Source organism: Hylaeus volcanicus, chromosome 6, assembly GCF_026283585.1.
Source record: "Hylaeus volcanicus isolate JK05 chromosome 6, UHH_iyHylVolc1.0_haploid, whole genome shotgun sequence".
In the NCBI taxonomy this organism is placed as follows: Eukaryota; Metazoa; Arthropoda; class Insecta; order Hymenoptera; family Colletidae; genus Hylaeus; species Hylaeus volcanicus.
Window position 1 is genome coordinate 19,635,351 of NC_071981.1, and position 23,387 is coordinate 19,658,737.

The following is a 23,387-nucleotide window of genomic DNA, read 5'->3' on the forward strand; positions in this document are numbered from 1 at the left end:
TCTTGCTTTAATATGTCGAATAATACCATGAATAAAAATAGGATTGACAGGAAGCGATGGTAATCGAAATACGCGTTATTTTGTGGAACATTCTATTAACTCCGCTGGTACACGAGTCAACGCACTAGTACAAAGCAAATATGATTTACGTTACAATCCTATTAATTTTAATGCCATTGTTTCCTTAGCGACATAACTAAAATACTATTGATTTAGCAGCATGACGATCAAATTGATTCGTTTCGTGTTCTTTTCATTATCCCATGTTAATAGGATTGCAAACGTGTCATATTATTAGCAATGAGCTTCATATAATCCATTTGCAAGTAAGACTGTTTATCGCTGTTGTTCAATCCGTCCTGATTGGAACACGTTTGATTGAAAATTGTTGATTTCATCGGAGCACATTATTGTGCAATCGTCGCTTTGATTATCATTTCCAGTCTAGGTTATCTCGGCGTGTATTAATTGTTTTTTTTTCGTTTTTCTGTATATTTCTAGGTCGGATATAGAGTACATGACAAATTCATCGAAAACTTTCTTGAAGATTACGGAAGTCAAGATAGAAGACGAGGGACTCTATAAGTGCGAGGCTACATACTTGGCAGTGAATCGCGAGTGCAACAACGTTCAGCATATCACACTCAACGTCACTGGTGAGCTTTTAATAACGTTTCGTTTCATTATTAATAATTAAGGTCGTTCGTAAGCATCTGTGCAAATCTGAGGAAATTACGAGTAAATATACAGATTTTTATCTAAAAGTTTGTAAACGGTAATTCTGTTAATTTTTCAACTATAATCTCCATAAGGCACGCAAACGAATCTCTCTCGAAAAGACTGAACTGTTTCGGAACGATTTTGATGTGCGTCGATTTTCGCGCATCGCGGCTTGTACCGGCGTATAATTTAATTAATCGATTAAACACAGACGATATCCGGTAATAAGATATGCGAGGAAATAACTCCTATTAGACGTATCGTACTTGTACGATCCGTGTAATCTGGGTAATCCTAGTAATTCGACAAACGAGAAAGCCGCAGTACTAATCCGAAGTGGTAGCAGCTAAACCACTGAACCGGTTATCTTGACACACGCAACATGTCATACTATTAAAGTGCGGTTGAATTTACCTACATGAAAGGGATGCCAATTACTTTGATATTTTAGACAGAAACCGAGATACCACTCGATGTGGTACCATCAGAGCAACGAGCGTAGCCGTGACAAATATCTCTTTGAATAACGATTTGGAATCAAACGTGGAAGACTGCTTGAGCGACGTTGAGCTCGATAAACGTAACCGTATAATTATTTTATAACGAAAGCAAAATGGTACCGTGATACGTATTAGGTGATCGAAGAAGAGCTCTACACCCAGGTCTTTATGCAAACGACGAATACAATGGAAAAGGTAATCGAAACCGTTCAAACAACCCTCGATTTTTTTTTTCATTACTTTCGCTTAATGGAGGATTCATTGCATACGAATATCAAATTTTAATAAGAGTTCATCGCATAATTTGCATTTCAATTAGTCGAGACTTTCATTAGACCTCCCGCCACATTGTTGATTCGCCTTTTCATCGATGAAGACCGAATACCTCGTACTCGAGATATTTCGACGAAAGAATACTCGGCTCGTCGACGTTTAAAACTAATTTCCAAGAAATTCCTGAATTCCTTTAAATTTTTCGATCGCTGTTCCTGACAGATTTATCTCCTTTCTTTGGTACCGGCTAGATTCATCGTTCCATTCGAAAGTAGAACAGATTGGATAGAACAGTGTTTCTCAAAGTTCGTTTCCACGGGGACCCATCGATAAATGAAAACTTTTCACAGACTCGCTAGAGTGGAATTAAACCGCTATTCTTCCAACACATGTTAACATCGATTTGGAAAAACCAGTATTCGTGTTCGAAAAATATTCACTAAGGTTGTCCGTTACTTCTACCGATTGATTTTTATCGTCACGAAGTGACAGTCGTCTCCGTCGACGCGTTATTTATTGGAACATCGAACCGCTGTTAATTTATTCTCGACGCTGTTATCGATTCTTCGCCAGGGCAAACAAGAATTATTATTCTCCAAACAAGTTTTTCGCCACGTTTCGTCGACACCTGTCCGCACCTCGGCAGAATCCCCTCAAAAGAAAATAATCGACGGCGACCAGCCCACCTGGGAGTTCCTCGTCCGTGAAAAACGTAGACCGCGGAAAGATTGGCCGAAAAATTGAAAAACAACGAGACGCCGTTTCCACGTGACGCCTGACAGCGACGAAACCCGTCAAACGTAGATTTCAACGGAGCCTTTCGTTCTTCGCCCTGTTTTTCTACACGTAGCCATCCACTTTATTAAGCCACTAATGAGGAGGTGGAGAGAGAACTAGTCTCGGCGCAAAAAGTTTCTCCCTCTCCAGAAGTTTAACCGTTCCTGGGAAATTTTCATTTTTTCGGGCTGCAATATTAAGGCGGAGAAAAAACAACGAACCCCAACTTTTACAGAAGCTCGCGAAGCTAATTTTCCCGTCAAACGCATTGCTCGTTTGTGATAGCGAGTAAGAGCCGTTGGAAATAAACTACGTCGTATCGGCTCATCGAATGGAATGTAAATGTTGTTTTAGATAAACAGCGATACAGAATCACGTTGAATTCAATTTTGGTAGAAAATTCCCGCCAACAGTTTCCGTTGTCTAATAATTTTGCAAGGTAATTGGTTCAGTTCTGAGCAAGGAAACGAGTACACCATTGGATTGGCACCATAGCTAGTCGCATGGAAAGTCGATTACGTCTCGTGCAATTCGCTGCTCGCCCGTGGAGCCCTCTGAAAACAGTTTCAATAATACAATGGTCGTGGAGAAGGTCGAATCGATGTATCTACCCCCAGTTTGAATTAGAAGGGGCCACGACGAGAGCACGTCCAATCAGAAGTATTCTCGAGCCGATCGAAACCCAATGACCCAGAGAGCAGCCTGAAATCCCATAATTTCCAGCAGGTAGAAGATCTAATTGGATTGGCCGCGAGACAAGTAGCCCTTCCGTACAATTTAAATAGAGGTTGAATTGGTACTCCGCATAGTTCACAACCGTAACAGATTTCCATCCCATAAATTGGCCTTTGAAATATGCGAAACATACCGCGATAGCGCGGAGAAACGAATCGTTAGCGTAAGTTTCACTGAATTACGAGATTACATTATAATTTCACCTCCGCGATACATGGGAGAATATTCTTTTCGTTCTTCTATGGTGGTTCCTCTATTCCAAGTAGACTACTTTAACCATTTGCACTTGAAGATTTTTAACACCAAGTACTAACGAAAATAATAAAATCCCGAAGCTGTACATCGCACATTTGTATCGTTAGGGCGAAGATAAAACTTATAAAATACGATTTTCATCATTTGAAATAGAAGCCAGGAATAGAATTTGAATTTGGTTAGAAATGTGTTAAACAATGCGGGAGACTGTTCTATATTAACTCGTGGCCAAGAGTAACTTCTCTCGTAACTTATGAAACAGGGAAACAGTGAAATTACATACCCGTAGGAAATTGTTCGTGTGCTTTTTCTCGAAATAAATTCCGATTTTAATAACCACGGATCTCGTCATTCACCGAGCCGATTGAAAGAAAATTTGTCTGTTCCCCTAGTGAATCTTGTTCGGTAAATGTTAACGCGCAGATGGGAGTAACGTTGAAGATGAAACGTAACAGCAGGTAAAAGAAACGCTCTGCGTACGCACGAAACCAGTTTCAAGTTTTCAAATTCCATCCCGCATTGAAATCGCGGGTTCCTTTACCCGCTCGTTTCCATGGAAGGAATATGGAAAACTTCCAAACAGGCATTAGGTTGATGTACAAGTTCCACCATACGTTGCCGGCGAGTTACATATACAAAAGTTGAAACTCTTCTGAAATAAAATCGTACCTGACTTTCCATTACACGTACATATATTTTTTAAATATTATACAGCGTCCGATAGGGAGGAATATTTCAGAGCAAAATGGACCGAGTCAGTATCGTACGTATGTGTCCAAAATGTGAAGCCTCGTGATGTATTAACACGTTCATAAAAGGAAATGTAAGTATAATCATATATTGGAGAATTCAATGCAGTTTAGAATTCATTGTTTAAAATACATTTTTCAAACGAATGGAAGTAGATTAAAAAGTAATATTATTCTCGCGAACGGAAATTCAAAAGTTTTAACATTCTTTCTGAAAATTTTCAGTCGCACGTGGTTCATTATTCTCGTATACGTGTATAATCTGGAAGTCTGTTCCTTTGAAAGTAAATCATTTAGAAATTTTAATTAAAATCTTGAGAAGGGTCCGAAAGCAGTAGTTGGAGCATTGGGATTTTTCTAGGAGATTACGGATACGTGGAACCTATTTTTTATAGAATCGTATCCGCGTAGCAAAATAACGAAAACTGTTCGTGCGAAAGCGTACATCCGATAAGCTCCCTCGTTTTATTTATCAGCAATTTTTGAAATATTCCCGGAAACGCCTATGGGTCTGTAAACTGATATACATCACCCCGCATCCTACTCTTGCTGAATACTATTAAATGTTGTATCAACATTTGCGTTGCATTGTGTTCAACGTTTGATATCGATTGAACTAAAAATGGTTACGCCATTTATGTTACACCAGCTACACTGTACAGCTTTTTATTTTTTTTGGTACTAACAAGTAATCATTCGTTGCAGGAATTATTCATTCAATGTACCAATTATATTCTTTTTAGGATTAATAACATAAACAAGTCGTACGTATTCTCTGTAATTTAGAAGACTAAACGAGGTACGCTAAAGATTAGGTTTAGGTGAAATCCGATTAAGAAAAGAAAGAAGGAAAGTTTCAAGTCCTCTCTTCAATGGAACTTTTTCACAGACAAACACGACATTCTTTCGCAAGCATTGCCCGCAGAAACTCCTTTTTTAACCGACTTCGAACAAGAAGACAAACTGGTACTATTCTTTTTTCGAAATTAAAAAAAAAACGATCAATCAACGCACAGAATATACAAATAAATGCGTCAAATTTATAACGGTTCCTGAATAAAATTAATTTCCTTCCGTCGCTCTTATATTTTCACTGAAAGCACTCGACAGCGCCGGGGTAAAAAAGACCGAGGAAGAAACGGGCTTTTTTTAATGTTCTAGAGTCGAAGACACCCTTAAACGTTCGCAGCAACGGTAAATCGATCCCCAATGGACGCTGGGTACCCAGGTTGGAAGTTCTACGAACGGCTTCTCGTTTCCTGGGGGGCTGACCTCGCAGTAAAAAGTTACAGCCTTCGTCGGGCGTAAATTCGCGAGATGAATTTTCAGGGAAAACAGTTACTTGACATTCAGTAGCTCGCGTTGAATTCAAGGGGGCCAATGACGATGCGAGCCTGGGCTTCCGGAAGCAGCACTTGCAACGCGTTGAAAAGTTTTATTCATAGCCCGAGAAAAGATAGTCCGCTTCAATTCTCTACTTCGTTTTCAAACCGGACTCCCTTTGGTCTCACTGGGCGCGACTCTTTCCCCACAATGAAACTCCTCCGGCGAGGGACTTGAATTAAAAACTGGATTCAAACGTCTCTGCGACGGCGAAACTCTGAGAGATATTAAAATCGAGAGAAACGCGCCTCTCTAGCCAACCAGGGCCCGCGGCACGAGAGGAGACACCGAACATCTTCTTATTATGATTTTCCGCGGGGGACTTCGCGGCACGATTTACGTGTCAGTGGCTTGGCTTATGGTTGTCTTTCGGTGTACGAGTTATTCGGGGTAATTCGAAGACACCTGGTTCGCCTGGTTCCGATTTTTTAACGCGCTCCGTGCCAAGCCGTTTTTGCCCGACTTGACGATTAAGCCATTTGATATTTTCACTGAAGATTGATATATGTATTATCATACAATATTTCATTACATTATCAATCCATAAGTAGTTACCTTGTTTAAAGCAGTACGAAGAGAAATTCCTCTATACAACGTACTCCTTTTCTCATTATTTAATTGAAAACTGTTTCTTAATTGCTATTGTGGCGAACTACGTAGAAAAGAGCGAAAGTTAGACTCTAGTTTTGGTTTCCCGGGGCTGGGCTTTGTGTTTTTAATAGTTTGAAAATGTTTCATTTTTGCGCTGAATACGAATGATTTGCATTGTTTTTTTTTTTTTACGGATACGCGAACATGTTAGTATTATATTCCGTACACGCAGTTCTTTCTTGTTAGGTTAACGAACCACTGAAATGGTGATCTCAAGAGGAATTAATTTTGCTAATGAAGTAAAATTATTCGTTGCTCGCCAATGGAAAATTAATTTATACATTGGTTCATCGACAAAATGTTCTCCATTTTTCCGCAAAATGGTACATTAAACAAAATTCAATTCGAGTTAATGTATAGAACGTAGCGTGGTTCGTTCGGCCAAAAGAATGCCCTGTCAAATATCTGTTAAAAACGTCGATATTTATTAATTGAACGAATGAAATTAAGAGCGATACAAATTTGTAAATATTTCAAAAGCTTTTAATCTCTCTAATATTTTGCAAAATACTGTGTAAATATGAAATTAGATACGACGAACAATAAAACAATAATACATTTTATTAATGTCTTTGACTATAAAAATTGGAAACAGGTTAATTAATTAATATTTCGTCCATATAACATAGATGAAATTCCTCATATGTGTACAGATGTACAAATCAAATCAAAGGGTGCCAGTCTTGTAACACGGTCGTTCCTTGTTGAAGCACGTCACCATAATATACATACTTAACATAAACACGGGACAACGAATACGTTTGAATACTTAGTTGAAGAAAAATTTTAAATTCTTCTACGAGAACGTCACCTGGTTAAACGTGGTAACAGTTACCGGAGCACCTTCTGCTCGCAAGTGGTCTCAGATCGCTTCGATTTTCTTCTTTTGCGCGAAAATCGATGAACAACGAACGATGAAACGTAAGGACTGCACCGTAAGCGACCGTGTTTGCTGAATAGCAGTAATAATAGTAGGACGAATCGAAGCCACTTTTTACCCGCCTAATTGACCGACTTCCGATTCAATCCTGCCGTTTCTGTTCCAGTGCAACCTGCATTTGTACGTGTCATCGACGAAACTACGAAGAACACGTTAAGCACCGGCACCACTTTAGGACCAATAAACGAAGGTTCGATGGTTTCCTTGTACTGTGAGAGCGGCGAAGGAAAGCCAGTGCCTTTGGTCGAATGGTTTAAAGGCGACCAACCGCTAGAAGGTAAGATTTAAGAAGTAGTTTTGGTACCTTACGGTTTTACATCTGTACAGAGTTTTACGATTTTCACTTAGTTCTTATAGAGACTGCTACATAAACAGTTCTGTGCTATTCCTCGTGTTTTTGTTTACTCCCTGATCTGCTTTCTAAAGACAATTCATAGTAATTCAACATTTAAACGTCTGTTCAACGTCTGTCTACTATTAGGACAAAGTGTGGCTAGCGCTGGAAGTAGTTACGCCTCGTATTGGGTCAGACGCTTCAATCAGACAGACGTGTCGCAAGGTTTGCGTCTGACCAAGAGTCTGACGCGGTCCACGCGGTCCGCGTTCTACTTACCGGTATAATCACGTTTTCCTCGATCGAAAGCAGACCTTTGCCCCTATAGTAAATGACACTTGACAATTTTATATTTTTCAACTCCTAGTATAAGTAAATCATATATAATCCATGCGTAGATTTTTTAATAATAGAGGCACCCTTTCCAAAAGTAATGCTTTTATTTATTTCAATACTAAATTTTCTTCTACGGGGAGAGAGATGACCGTAACGACGTCTGCGATCTATAATGACAAAGAAAGCAATCACACTCGTCGGGGAAAAAGTTCTGAGTGACAGACATTTAATGGTCAAGAAGATTGCCCCGAGAATCGATCTGTCTAAAACAACTGTCCCGATGATTCTGCAGAAATTTATCGTAGACATCGTATTACTTATTAAGCACCGGAAATATCTCTCGGACAATCAATTTTCATCAATGTCCGTCAAATAATTGTTCAATATTAAAAGACCCTTTTATTTCTTCAATCGTAGTTTTTTTTGTTAGAACGCGATCCTATAATAAATTAAACTCAGGCCGCGAGTAAAATCCTGAGTAGTTGCAACAGCTACGCACATTGTCGAGACAGATAATTACACATCTGTTTGTGAAAGCCGCCATGCAACAAACAAACGCAAATCCTGGCCTATTGTGTATTGTGCTCGTAGGGGCACTCCGCCGATTGGCGGCGACATATCGGTTTAAGGTAGACGAGAATCTTCTCTAAGAGATGTCCCTTTCGACTAGATAAGAGATTCCGGGTAACGTTACACCCGCGGGGTACAAACGTCTCTGTGTCTCGTTCCCGCTATTCTTTTTCGCTGAGAGTATAACACGAAGGGCGTACGCGGCTTTAGGTGTCTCGGTGCTCGACGCTCGGCACAAGCGCGTTCCATACCTCAAACTTGATCTAAAAACACAGCTAAACGTGTCTGCTCTTGTGTGTTCCAGCAACTAGTACGACAACGGTCGCTGACAACGGTGTAGGCACCGGGAGTAGCTTACTGCAGATGCATATCACGCGTGACGAGCTGGGCGCCACTTTCACGTGCAAAGTTAACAGCATAGCACTCGTCGAACCACTCACCGTCGACGTCAAACTGGATGTTCACGGTAAGTTTGGCAGATGCATACGTCAGGGTACTCCTGCGATCGAAGATTTTTAGAGAAAATTTTGGGATACCAAATTAAATCTACACGAAATCCGAAAATCTGCAAGTGACACTATCGAGATTGAGAATTGGTTACACAAATCTGACTCGTTGCATGTGCGAATACATAATATGATTAGATTATAAATTCTGATTTCTCCTTCCGAGATTAACATTTCTCCACCCATCGTCAAGGAGAGTTTCAGATTGCGATCAATTTCTGTCCGAGAAGATTGTGAGCGACGTATGATCTATAAAGTGCGAACGAAGTCAACAAGTATCAAGCCTCACAGTCGTTACAGTCGTAAATCACGTTGGCCGTGACTTCGCGAAAATCTTCCTCCTCGTAATCGTCCGTTGAAACTAAAATCGTTAAATTTCGCGTGTGCGGGATTCACGTAGAGTCTCCATCCTAGTTTCCGTCGAAGCTGCGATTCGTTCTTGTTCCGTTCGGTCAACATTTTGATTAAACGCAAGAATTCAGTCTGGCGTGGAAGATTTTTCACACAGTGACGTCTCGAAAGTCACGTTCCTTTTTAATGAATTCCCAGCAAACAGACTTTCCTTTAATCTGATTTCCTCTAATTTATTCCTGTCAGTTTTCTTCCACTTGATTAAACCTTGTCCAATCCGTTCCTTTCAATTTCGCCACCCTTGTTTCAATTTTGCGTCGTTTATCTCTGCCATGTCGTTTTCGTACGTTCGCAGAAATACCGTTAGTTCGACGCGATCCTTGAATTATGAGACGCGTTTACCGTCTAACTCGATCCTCTGGGACACGATAAGCGTTTCGCGACGTGTACTCGTAAAACCAGCTTCCCGATTAGCGCATAATGCGTGGCACGGTTGAATCGCAACTGGAGGAACGTGGTGAATCGTAAGACGGAGATTGCAGCTGAGAGCGTTAAAAATTATATCTTCGTTCCGACGCATTTTCTTGTCAACTAGAGGCACTTGATGAAGGCTTGTTTAGCCGAAAAAAAAAGAGAAATTATTCAGAGTTGAGAATGTTTAGTCGGAAATCAAACTCGTCGAGAGGCTTCCTAGTTTTAATGGAGGAAATGTCGCGGAAAGCTTAGTTATTTCATATTCGCGCGCGTAATAGTTTCTTTGCTTCATTTCCGGCATAATTCGTTCCCTTACTTGACACTAGAACGTGTTTCGCGTGACGTAACATAGTCGTCGCTGGTGCAGCAGAATCGTCATTTTACGTCCGTATAAATAATTCAAGAGTTGTGGTTCACTTTCGCGCGTCTAGCACGATAGTTCTGCGAAATGGGCCGAGTAAAACGAATACTAAACTTTGAATTTATTTCAAATTTATCGCGTTATCTTTCTTTAGTAAGTATTCGAGTTCGCTGCACAAATCGATTAAATTTGATATGAATCTAAACAATTCAGCGAAAAGGTTAACGTGCAAAGTCGTCGGATTATAGTCTTAGTAGGAGTACCAAGTCTGATTGGGAACAGTAGCCCTGCTTAATCAAAGTAGTCTGGCATGTTGCAAATTTGAATTAAAGATACAGATCTTCAATTTCAGCAAAAGATAAGATAACGGCGCTGTAATGCGTCGTATCGTATCAAGTATCTGGAATCCGGCATGGCAATGCGGCATTGTAGCCCTTGTATTAAGTAAGGATCACTACATAGTACCACGCGAAACGTCTGATCTATATCACTCCGTAACTGCTGTGTGGAATTATCGAACGGTTGGCATTGTGTGATTTAGGTTGGAATTATCGATAAGTAATACATAATGCCACGCAATGTCACAGGAATATCAATATTAGCTATCGTCATAATTCATCTCATTATATATGTAGATCCTAAAATCGGTGCTGCTTTACCTCGTATTTCCTAACAATAACAGTAATAAGCTTCGACGAAAGATCTGCCAGAGATCAAGAGCCGAGAGAAAAAGGGAGACCGGTTCGCCGCATCTACGATCGCAACTTGAACTTTTAATCCACTTGCCCTTACGATGGAACGAGCTCGGTTTTGTCCTTTTTCTTTTCGTCCTCCAACTGGGTATAAGTTTGCGAAATTTACGCCAGAGAGAGAGAGAGAGAGACGTGGCGGGAAACGTTTCGGAGCCAACGGAGGGACTTTAACCGACCATTTATTCACTGTTACGTAAGTTTGCTGGCGATTTGGTTCACGCGGCGAGCGAAACACTTCTTTCAGACACATGGCACGCTAGAAGCTTGCGATGAAGCGATAACTGACGATAAATTATTCTAATCTGCGGAGTTGGGCTTGATTCCCTCGTTCTTTAATTCCACTACTGTTCGATCGTATCACGCGTTATACAGGGTGCCTCGGTTCCGATAATAAAATGGGAAAGGGTTCTCCGAGCAGGAACAAATCGAAAAACGATGACAATTTTTTGTATGGTCCCCCGTTATCGAGAAAATTCATTTTCTGAATCTGTCACAAGTACGTGTTAATACATTTACTTTCGACTAATTGTACGTAAAATTGGTAGTAAATACTGGTTGTTATTGCGATAAATCAACTGGAATGGAAACTGATCAAATAAGCGTCGTGTAAACGTATTATATTGAAACGTTTCGCCATGCGTTTACCTGGGATATTAAACATTTCATTCTGATCGTTCATACGTGAAAATATGTGAAAAGGGAAGAAATGTCATTTACAGAGAATATATACATTATTAAATTGCAATGTAAAATAGGTAAAAACAATTCGTAGCGTTGCGCGTTAAAAGTGAAATTACAAGAATATAAAACAGAGTGGCGGGGAGGGGAAATAATCTGGGATGGGGTGACAGGTCACCTGGCTAGTGGCCGAAACGTAAACACGCGCAATCAGTTGATCGAACAATAGCCTTCGCGATTGAAGCGTGTCAACGCCGAAAAAGAATCGATGTCGTTCGTGATATGTTCAGATCGATGGTCGCATTCGGCGTGGGTGTGCGTGCGAGTGTCTGGCGTTTTGGCAGGTGAGCCAATCAAACCGACTGTCCTCACCTTTCAGCCATCTCTAGAAACGTCAGTTCGAACGAGGTGCGACTCTGCTGGGAGACGGAAAAAAGAATTAGCGAACGGTAAATGAAAGAGACATAGTGTTGACGTTGAAGAGTAAATGACGATAAGTTTCAAGTAAGGATAAATTAATTTCCGATTCACGTATCGGTACGCTGTTTCAAGTAAGAATAGTATCTACGTTTCCATTCGTACAGACGTATACGCTGTATTACAAAATACCTTCATTTAAAAAAAAAAAAGAATAACTGAAAAAAAGCATATCGAAACGTAATAATTATACCGAACGTTCTCTGCATTTACGATGTATGCCAGGATAAAATATGCGTGTAAAACGTATGCGGAACATATTTCATGAAAAAGTGTAATAATATTAACATTTCATTTCGCAAAAGTACACATATTCCGCACACATTTATCGTACGTTCTTCGCGTTTGCACGCGCCACGGATGCATAAAATCCGCAGTCTGATATTAATAAATATAGTAATTTGTCTATAGACATCGCTATTTAAACCGCGAGCTAAACGGATGCTTTCTAACCGCTAATTACGGATCCAGGAGGTATGCTTGATATAATCTACTCCCGTGAGTGAGCTGGAGATTTAATGAGTAAATAATTACGTTCTTGTAAAAGCACATACTGCTACACTCGTCGTACGTAAATATAGTAAGGATAGGGTGGCTGCTTTAAACGCAAATATGTCGAGACTTTGGATCCTAGAAACTCGCGAGTTTGCAGAGTACTTTGTGTAAAGCTATTCTCCTTTTACAAATTATTGACTGCTTGTAGTAAGGGTAAGAATATTCTATGCCGGAGATAATAGCCACGCAAAGTGATAGAGTCGTTACGAAAAGTTCCGTTGATTTGATTATATAAATTAGAAACGAATGAAATTAATGGTAATTATGGTAATTATTCCAATAGACATTTTTATTCGCGATCCACGCGCCGAATCCCCAGGCGATCGATTATTCCTTATGGTAATAGCTCTACGAACAAAGCCAGCACAATTTGAATTTAATCTGACGATATTAAATTTGCAGATCACGTTCCATAATTGCTGTGCCTGTTTGGAAGCTACACTTACAGTTTGTTCATAATTTATTTATTCATCGGACAAACGAACAGTAGTGCTGCGGGTGACACGTTCGAAAAAGATCACGCGAAACGGTTTAACAATTGTTCTCAATTCGATTACATGTCGCGTACAATTAACGATGTAATATTTAGATTGCTTTAAGTATAATTATCAGGACTGAAAAATGAAATTTGTGGAGAGTTATTTGTTGAGCTTCAGCCTCTCTAATTGCTTCTTTTAATAGTTTTGCATGTGTAATTGCTTCGTTTGAACTCGATTTATTTAAATTTCGTTATCTCCAATTCATGTGCCGAGTTTTTTTTAAATTTCACCGCTAACAATTGTTAATTAATCATAAATCCGAAACATTCGATTGAATAACTATGAAGCTTCGTATAGAAAACCACAACCCAATTTGAAACAATTTTACATTCAAAAATCACAATTGTTCTCGATAACATTAAGATCGTTATAAGTGAATTTGACACAATGGATTTTGGTACTAAACGAGGATTTATGCGATCTGGTTTCAAACAACGTCGTTTACTACACCAGATCGAAAAAGCGAACAATTCAAAATTGCAAAAATGCAATCCAATAGCCCAATGCATTCGATATTTCATGTATTCATTACGCGATTACGTGTAACCGAATCAGGTTTATCAATAATAGCGTAACACGATACAATCTCAATTAACCGAAACGATTGGAATAGACGCGCCATCGATTTTTCAGGTAATCGAAAAATTATACTTATCCTTTTAACCGCGCTCGAGAGCACTCGAGCTTGGAATTACGATATTATCCTAGGTGATCGAGTTATGGAAAGCGCCAAGCGTATAAACTTGTTAACTTTTGTCAACAATTCTGTGAAATGTTTTGTCGCTTTAATGTGAGGAAGATTTATTAACATTCTATACACGTGTACACATCCACTGGTCATACATGTAACAAGCTTACAAGGTATTGTTCACGTTTAGTCGATAAAAATAGGATTCACCGTGACGAAGAGCCGTGAGGTGTAAAAAGGTTGGCCATATCTCAAGATAGAAAAGATTTCTGGAACGTAAACGTGCCAAACTTTCAAAAATGTTCATCGGTAATCCTGAGATACGAGCATATTCCAAGGCACTATTGTACTTTGCTTTCGCAATAGAAAATATTCGCTATAACGCTAAAAGAATTTTACTGGAATTATAGCTGTATTTCGCTGCCAATACCCCCTACCAAGGAGAAGAGAACTGTCAAATATTTTATGTATGGCTTTATTATTCCTTTCCGGTCCGGCAATGTGCAACCTATAGTTATTTTTTGATTCCACTAATGAGCAATCCCTGCAAATGCCATGGAATAGTTTCTCGATCGAGTCGAAGTATTTCAATCCTGGCAACGGACGTTGAATGTACAAATGGTTTTAAGTGATTCTAAAAATAAAAATCCGACGGAAATAAATCTAGGGAACGGAGAGATCGGCCAATAGGTCCTGTACGACCTATCCGTTCGATAGAAAATCATTCGTTCAAGAAACGTCTGGATACTCGACTAAAATGGAACGGTGCTCCGTGGTGCATAAATCACACGCGACGTACATCTAATGGAACTTCTTCCAATAATTCATGCAACTGATTGCTCAAGAAATTGACGCAAGATTAACCTGTGAATCCTCCCCATTAAGGAAAAGAAGGAGATATCGAACGTTCTATATACGAATTCATTAGAAGTATTTCGTAAGTTTCCCTCTACCTTGGAAAGAAGAGATCAATTATTCCTACGACCAACAAAAATATTAATCGAAGCTTCGCGAAACAATTCTTCAAAGAAACAATGAATCCTCCGCGATTCATCGACTCGATAAAAATAGATATCCTCGCGTTTTTCGTCCGAGACTTCGTCCTTTTCCGTCATCGAAGGTGTTGGCTGGTGCATACATCGATTAAGTAAGCTGCTTCTAACGACTTGCGTGGATTGAAAGTTGAATCGTCGCGACTGGCGTCAACGTATCTGCGAAAGTCTTGCGACCAGTGCAGCTGCTGTCAAAAAGTCAGGACTAGAAACCTGGCGAGCAACGGAGAAGCTTCGAGTGAAAGACACCTGCCCGGAGTTTGCAGACGCGCCGTTTCTTGGGGGCAAACAAGACTCGGAAATCGCATCCCCGTCGATTTCAGACTTAAAAACTCTCTTTGGCTCGGCTCGCCCAGTCTGCCAACTCTCCCAGAAGCCTTTCAGCGGCGAAGAAAAATTTCACCCCTGTACCTAGACCCCGCGCATAATTGATCGGCGAACAAACAGCTGCTGAGAATCGAGGAACGGTAATGATCGGTAGGAATTCGAAGAAAGTTGGTCCCGGAAAAGGGAAGGACGCATTTATCCATTGATAAATAATTCTGTGGTGCAGGATGAGAGTCAGGGACACGGGCTGAACTTCGGTGGGAACAGAAATAAATCACTTCTCAAGTATGAGAATCAGAAGTCGGAAGATTCCACAATACAGAAGTCCACTCAAAGAGACATCCGAGAGCAAAGGGTTAAGAACCTGTTTTTTTTTCTATTTTTGATCTTCAAGGGTCGAGAAATGCAAAAATATATGGAGAAAGGTTAAATTTGGCGCGACAGGTCGTTCCTCAGTGCCTCTGGTAATTAAGGGTGAATACTGTAACACCTAAACTACCGTGCGAGAATCTATTGCCTGATTACGTTATTGAAGAATCGCCAATTAGCAAAATTTAACACAGTTGGTACGGGTCCAAAGTGTTGGAACTACCCTCTCAAACATAAAACAATCCTCAATGAAGTAAACTCCCGAGAAACGAACAAGGCCAAGGAAACTTGAGATATCAATTACCGGAAATAGTTTTAAAGAGCGGTTCAAACTACAGAAGTAAAGATCGTAATTGGCGAGATAAAGTTTACAGAAAGGATGATGTAAGAAAATCACGTGGAACGCACTTCAGACTCTCCTTTTACGGGACTCACTTTAAATTATCATCGTAACAGGATATAGATTTCTTTTCTTCTTTCCAAAATTTCCCTCTCCACCTGTTTAGAGTTGTTTAAACTGCCATTTGCGCATACACCCTACGCGTTTGCATGTAGTCTACATATAAGTGCATATACTTTGCATATTCGCATGCAACGTGCATATGCGTGCATATAAAATATGCATTTGCATGCAAAATATGCATTTGCCGATGCAGATAATGAACGCTTTTAATTTCAGTAACGGGTGTCCACACTAATCCAAAATTACTTTAATTAACTTAACCGCAGTCAAGTTCCCGCATACGGTACTACGCCGACGAAACATTTCTCTTTTGCTCTCTTGCTTTGACAAATCGATGTCTTCGGCGTTGCTCTTGACACCGATCTCTCCTTGGCACGTCATCGTTAGAAATACCGTTCGGGTATAATTCATCGTTCGGTTCGAAGTTCACTTTCGTTTTCCTCGATTATCCTTCAGAGCCAAAACATTTCCCTATTATTCTCGAAAACCTCGCGAGCCAAAGTCGATAAACTCGTTTCGCGACAAGCGATTTTGTACGCGCGAGCTACGCGACGCGGTTTAAAGCAAATGCAATCCCCGATATTAAATTCTCTGTTTGCTCGACCTCTATTTCGAATCGACAGTCTTACTCTTCGCGTTCTTCCCGCGTCGTTTCGCTGATTGCCCGCTCGTTGGTTTCGCTCCGGAATTATCTTTCGTATAATCGCCTCCGGAGAACTTTCTTCTGTGGATTTCCCTCGCTCACGAGAGCCAGCGAGGTAGTAGAATAAAATACGTGGCTGTAACAAGCATACTTTATTTCTTCATCAGTGTGATTGGAAAGAAAACAAATATCGCGTTGTTTCTTTTTCTCGGGAAGCAGTATTCTTGGTTGGTAGATCAACTGTGGACGGCGTTTCTTCCCTGCATTCGTTACGCGAGCTTAGAATCTCGTAAAATCTCGTTAAATGAGAGGAAATCTTATTCCGTCGCCACAGATGAAAAGTACATTTAAATTGAAAATACGCGAGTTTATTATCGAATCGGTTATAAAAAAAATATTCTCTACCGTTACCAATTACCGACACGGTCTAGAGCGACAACGTTCATTGATATTGAAATTTCCATCGCTCAACCGTTTGTGCCAATGATAACACGGAGGCATCATAAAACGTATCGTTATATCGTGTTATTGTTCGTACACAATACAACGCGGAAACAATATTTGCGAAGCGTATTCGTTTCCATGCTGAATGTGATAGCTTAATGACATTAATTCAATTCCTCGACATATCGAATGCCGTTCGGAGCGTGTCAATTCGGTTGCTACATAATCTTCAAAATGTGCTATGCGTAATTAATATCAAATTAAATTCCGATGCCCGAGCCACTGCGCCTTAGATAATTGTTAATTGGGAACAGCGAAATCGTGGCAAATAAAACAAGCGGCGGAGGCCAGACGGACTTGTCCCTCAGCCACGATCCTCCTCTGTCTTAAACCGATATTTCGGGGCATCCGGCAATCTGCAGGAGTGCCCTTCTGAAAACAATAGGGGACCAGGTTTTGTCTTCGCTTGTCGCACGGCGTATTCCACAATCAAACGTCCACTCATCTGTTTCGACGGTATATGTAAGCACTTCCTATAAATCTTCGCCGCGATTGTCACATTTGTATACGTGTCGCGCACGTCACGCGAATACTACACTCAAATTTTCGTCGTTTTGTATTTTACTAACACAGTTTTAACAAATGCCAGGATATTCGCAGAAGAGTATTCAGGAGTTGTTTCGTTTCCTCTGTTATTCAACGATATTCTTTATTTGCATCGAGTGATCCATAAAATCTTAATTAAACAAAAGATGAGACACCAATGAAATAACTTACTCATCGAGGGTTCTTGTCTGCTTGTTTTAAACAGAATAAATGGGACAGAAGTTCAACACGTTGTACTTTACCTTCGAGGACTTGCATCGACGATTTACTCCATAGTGTGCGCTAAAATTAGAACGTGTCTTTAACATCCATACAGCCTTTACGAAAATCAAGGACTTAAATAACGAAGTAACATTCCTTTTATTCCAGTAGAGAGTACGATTGAAACGACAATCAGCGTTGTCAGGATCGGATAGTTTTCTAAACGCGTTCGGGGTCGGAATTTTTTCTGGCTAGGGATTCCTCGAATTTCCAGCGATTTTTGCCTAATTTCCATCGACGGCCTTTCATCTACGTTCACAGCGAGCGACTGCAACACGAGCCACAGAACTGGCCTACCTCTTCGGTTGCAGTTCAATTACACAAACAGCCGCGATGACAGAAGCCGAAGTTTCCATTCGGGAACTTTCACTCTTTGTTTCCTGTCGGCCTAACGTGACAAACGAAAGCGTTTCACACGTAAACTTTATGACGGATTTGTGAAATCCCCGCGTGATTTTATGACATCTGCGATAGCGAGCGAACACGAACGCGTCGAACGCTTAAAAATTTTACTGCTTACTAAACGCGAACGTCGTTGAAAGCACAAAAGAGGAAAGACGATTCTGGGCCACTTTGATGTATAACAATATCTTCGCGTCACGTTCGGGGGCAAATCTAAGGAGGTGACGTGAACGATCGCGAGATCGAACAGCAAACAAGTGCTTTCAAAAATTTTAATTATAAATCGATATCGAGGCGAGTAATATTCCACTTTGACTCGCGTTATTTCAAAAATATACTTTTACGCATTTCTATCTTCCTCTCGCTCGACGAGTCTTCCGTAACCGCCTTTGGTCTCGTCCTACGGGATTTACAAGAGGTGCCATCGGTTTGACGATTTGGGAGCAATTTAAATTTCAATCAATGTCACGTAGAACAAAACATAGCAGGATCGAGCCCATCCGCGGGAAAATAAAATAGAAATATAAAAGCGAATGGACGTTTAAGCGTATTAACGAAAAAGGGATGAATCCAAAACGTGACCAATGCCGAATGGAGAAATAAAACCAGCTTGCGAATCGATTGATTCTATTATTGGACATCCTGCAAACTTCGATTTGTACAGTTATCCAATATGCAGTCCTGTCCAATACACGGTGTCTCGTGCGGTCTCGTTAGCGATAGCTATTTCTCGGTACAAAAATTATCTAGGTGTTCCTTTAATCGGTTGCAATGGTATTTATACACAGACGAGTCACAAATGAACCATGGAATTGTTTAATTCACTGTTGTTTGGAATTATTATGAACTATAACCTTTCCAGACCTGAATTATTTTTTTTAGTTAACTTGGACTAAAGTTAGTATGTAACAATTAAGAAAAAAAATCCTAATAGTGTAGTTTTTTTAGCAAAAATTCTAATATTACCACGTTTCATCTTAGATCTGACAGTTGAATTTATCGATGACGCTTATTTAGTACACTCAGATGTAACGCTATTAACAGTTTGAACAGTTTCCAATTACTCTCTAGTTTATTAGTAATTAGTTTGACCATAATTAGTTTGAACAGAGTATTCAAACGATTAATAGCATCAGCCCAAGGCAGAGTGCGCTAGATAGGTATTCCTGATAAACAGGACTAGCAGATAGAGAGCTAAACGATGTTGCCCGTCGTAGCAAAAATATTAGGTTGGCCAGAAAGTTCGTGCCAATTTCTACGAAAAATTCGAAGGCATATAATATATATATACATGTATTTATTGAATTACATAGGTGCCATTTTGTTTCACAAACGTTCCACCTTTTAAGGGATGTATACATGTTATTTGTTTTCAACCATTTCGATATATTCAGACCTGTACCACCTATCAAAAATCGACATGAACTTTCCGAGCAGCCCAATATTATTAAAAAATGATGTATGAGTGGATGTATGTTAGCATAATCTACCAGAAAACTACCAAATAAATCTCGTAAATTTTCTTCCTCTGGTCTGAAAACTTTCGATTAAAAGTTTCATCCATTGCAAGCCAAGAAATGTCGCGCGTTACAAATTAATACCTGTAGATGAAAATAAAACCTGGGAAGTTCTGCAACGACGTCGCCGCTTTTTCTCGCTTCCTAAAATGCCACGTCCAGCCATCGATGCCGCATTATGCGACCACCTCCTTCTCAACCTTACCCTCCGCCTCTTTCCAGCCGTCACACCTTCGTGCTTATACACTTTAATATTATTCCTGCAAGAGACGCTAGACGCAGACAGGAGCTCAGCGTGGGCGTTGCATTAGATACGTCCATACGGGTCCAAATTGACATTGCGCGGGTGTGTACGTGAGCAGAGCACAGAGAACGTATCATGAATCAGTTGCAGCTTCGCGTTGCTGTTAGATGAAAAAGAGCGACGGGAAAAGATTGCATTACTGTCAAGTCCGCGTAACACGATAATTGGATTTTCTGAATAATGCATCCTTTACGAGACTTATCGTTTATTTTCTTGGGGTTTCCGCCCTTGTCTGGCGCGCATCACTTAAAGGGAAATTTAAATGGTTTTTATAAGCAAGGCATCGCAGGCTGTCGACGAATCGAGGTCCTATGAAAATTTCAAGCATGAAAACGGAAATAAAGTTATGCTTATTTGGTTCTTCGTTGGCTCTTCTTTATTTGCTGTTCTTCTCAAGCTGTGTAACGGGACATATTTATTCTGTTATAAAAATATTTTCAATCTTAATATTAAGACAAAAATCCTAATAGTGTAGTTTTCGAGGAAAACTTTTTTAAACTTTATGTCCTCGATTGTGAACGTCGGGTCTGAAAGGGTTAACTCTTTCCTGGGGAATAACGTCTGGGAACGGGTTTAAATAATTTAACAACGCGACATCTTTTCCAGTGCGACCTCTGAAGATGGATTTAAACGGAGTGGTAGGCCACGCCGTGCAAGGAACGAAGATCCTACTTCAGTGCACCGTACGAGCAGCGAGACCAGCTGCGAACGTCACCTGGCAGAACGGCACCGACTACTTGAACGAAAGCAACGACAGATTCGAGATGTTCGAGACGAAAGTGCACGAGAATGTAAGTACCGTCTCGGAAATTAGTCTCTCTTGCAAAATTAATGCGGCAAAATCGATGTCTAACGTTCCGTCTGAATCTTGATGGTACCAGTCGATATTTCCAGGAACGTTCGCGATTCAACTCTCGCCACCCTTAAATAGGAACTGAAATTACGTTGAAGTCACGTCTGATAGCCGGAAAACGACGACTCCTTCGCATCCTCTTTTTCTCGGGATAAAGGTTTCAAAGGATCGTACAAATGATAATACTTTTAGAATTCTTTCAACACTCCGCGGTCTTCGAGCACGAAAAATATAACAAAATTATAAAAATGAAATTTCTGGAAAACGCGACGCTTTCATTTCGACCTCTGAAAACGGTGATTTCGCGTGGTACAACCTAATATTATAGGTGGAAACCCCGTTCCTGGTCAGAGAGGATTACACGCATCCGTACGTACCCTGGAGACCAAAGATTGAAAACCCCGATCGGAGTCATGAGAGGATAGAGATATTGCGACCCATGGGCGAAACCTGGTCTAAGGTCCATGACAACGATACTCGCACAGTTGGGAATGAGCTGGGAGAGCAATGCGTGCGATGACCCTTTCTCGAGTCCCGGGAGAAACTAGATCCTATTCTATAGTTACAGGATAGAATCTATCGTAGACTAATAAGCGGATAAGGACGATACAGACGAACTAATATCGAAATAGGACTACACGAGCGAGAAACCTCTACTTCCTCGTCCATACAAACGCGCTCCAAGATGTTCCAGATTATCTCTGATTCGTATTTTCGAAATCGGTAACGGTGTGAGCGTATCTCGTTCTCGTTTGGAAACTTTAAGCATCCAAAATTGGGTATTCTAATCTGTACGGTCTAAAAAAACATCAAACGCGTTCTTCTCAAAACGATTTTCAAACTGGCGACGCGGAAACTGCTACACCAATTTACGCATTTGCATACATATACATGTAAAGTAAGAGCATCGCGTGAACCGAGATTATGTCGATATCAGCAATGTATTCTTTTATGCCAGGGTAAAGTTGCAAATTTAGCGCTGAAAATCCAATTTTTGTTCCTTCAAAGGGCGCCATTTTGTTAACCCTTTATCGCATAGCGTTTATACATAAGAAATAGAGTCCGTGAAAAATTCACGAATTACGCAGGATTTCCTCGAAATGCTTCGTTGAGGACCTATCTGTCTAGACTATCGAGACTAGAAGACCGTCGGTACCGCCGTCGAGTTAGTAATTAGTAAGAAATACATTTAGATAGACTGTGAACATTCAATAATCATCCGCAACAGTCTAATTCAACGTGATGGTAGAGCTTGTATGAAGCCAGCTTGTATAGAGCCAGGGTATAAGGCGAACGTCATGTTCCTGTTTCGAATACGTCGTGGTTTAGCAGGTTGTCAGTCTCGCTGTCAAGGGGTAATTAGTAAGAAGTACGCGTTGATGGAAAATGATCGTCCAACAATCATCCACCGCGCACTCGATCAACCCAACGGTAGAGCGGATTTTAGAGATCCCGTAATATATCTTTGGATAGAACCAGCGCACTGAGTAAACATCACGTTTCTGTTTCAAATATGTCACGCCCTAGGAGAGTGTCATTCTCGCTGTCAAAGGGCAATTAGAAGGTCGTGCAAACGTTCCACGCCTAATCCGGATCTCGAATGGCCTTGAACCACGGATCGTTGAATCCGTCCCCTTTCAAACAGAGAATTACTCCTGATATTCTGCTTCTACCGGGGCGTTACAACACTGTCTACTGTTTATTTACGTACATCCAAGGTGTCGAGAGGCACACACGACGTGTCGGTACCAGGATCGAAATTCTAATACCTTCCTAGCCGAATAACTCGAAATCTATTAGTTTCGGAATAGATGTGCCCGACTGTTATCATTCCGAGAATTACTCTATCGAATTCTGCTGGATCATTCCGCACCTAGTCGATCATTTTCCGTACTCCAGGTACGAGCTTCTTCTTCGAGACTGCGATCCGTGGAATAAGCAAGTATTGTTTTATTTTTATTTCTTGACTCGTGCCCGTGCAACCTAATAAAAAATATAATAAACCGTGGTACGGATCAACTGGAGCGGTGCGCAGTGTCGAGATCAAAGTACCGAATAAATTTTAATAAATTTCGAGCTGCGATCCGTCACGATGGCGCGGTGCACCGCTTCGCGTCGGTTTGAAATTTCCACAGTCGCGTCGACACACCTAAACGTCTACTCGAACACATATTTTAACGAAGAAAGTACCACGCTCGCTGTATAAGCCGACTTGATGTCCCCCGCAGCGAGTTCGCGAGCAATAAACTACTTCCCGCGCTGAATAAACAGAATTTGCAGTTGATAATACTTGAGGCGGGAAAGCAATTATTCAAATTTGGTCGACGTTTTCGGCATACTTCGCGTGGATTTCGGTCAAATTGTTCGCCTCGAACTAATTCGTTTAGCACCGTTGTCGAAACCGTTTATGGAGTCGTTGTATTTAGCAATTGAGGTTTTCGTTACTTTGGCCGAGAGTGAAAAACGGGTACATCGTATCGCAGCTCCGTCTACGCAAATATGGACAGTTTCAAATTACGGTTACAAAAGAAAAGTTTCAGAC

At 40.6% G+C, this 23,387-nt stretch overlaps 1 protein-coding gene across 5 annotated transcripts in view; it reads left to right on the top strand.

Annotated features, from left to right (window-relative positions):
- LOC128878088 (hemicentin-1) overlaps positions 1 to 23,387 on the top strand; it is a 253,712-nt gene that overhangs the window by 167,233 nt on the left and 63,092 nt on the right. For all 5 annotated transcript variants that reach the window (XM_054125956.1, XM_054125960.1, XM_054125959.1 and 2 more), the window contains 4 exons: positions 502 to 656; positions 7,090 to 7,260; positions 8,528 to 8,689; positions 20,599 to 20,783. In XM_054125956.1, the coding sequence (XP_053981931.1) occupies positions 502 to 656; positions 7,090 to 7,260; positions 8,528 to 8,689; positions 20,599 to 20,783 (673 nt within the window). The remainder of the gene's footprint in view (positions 1 to 501; positions 657 to 7,089; positions 7,261 to 8,527; positions 8,690 to 20,598; positions 20,784 to 23,387) is intronic.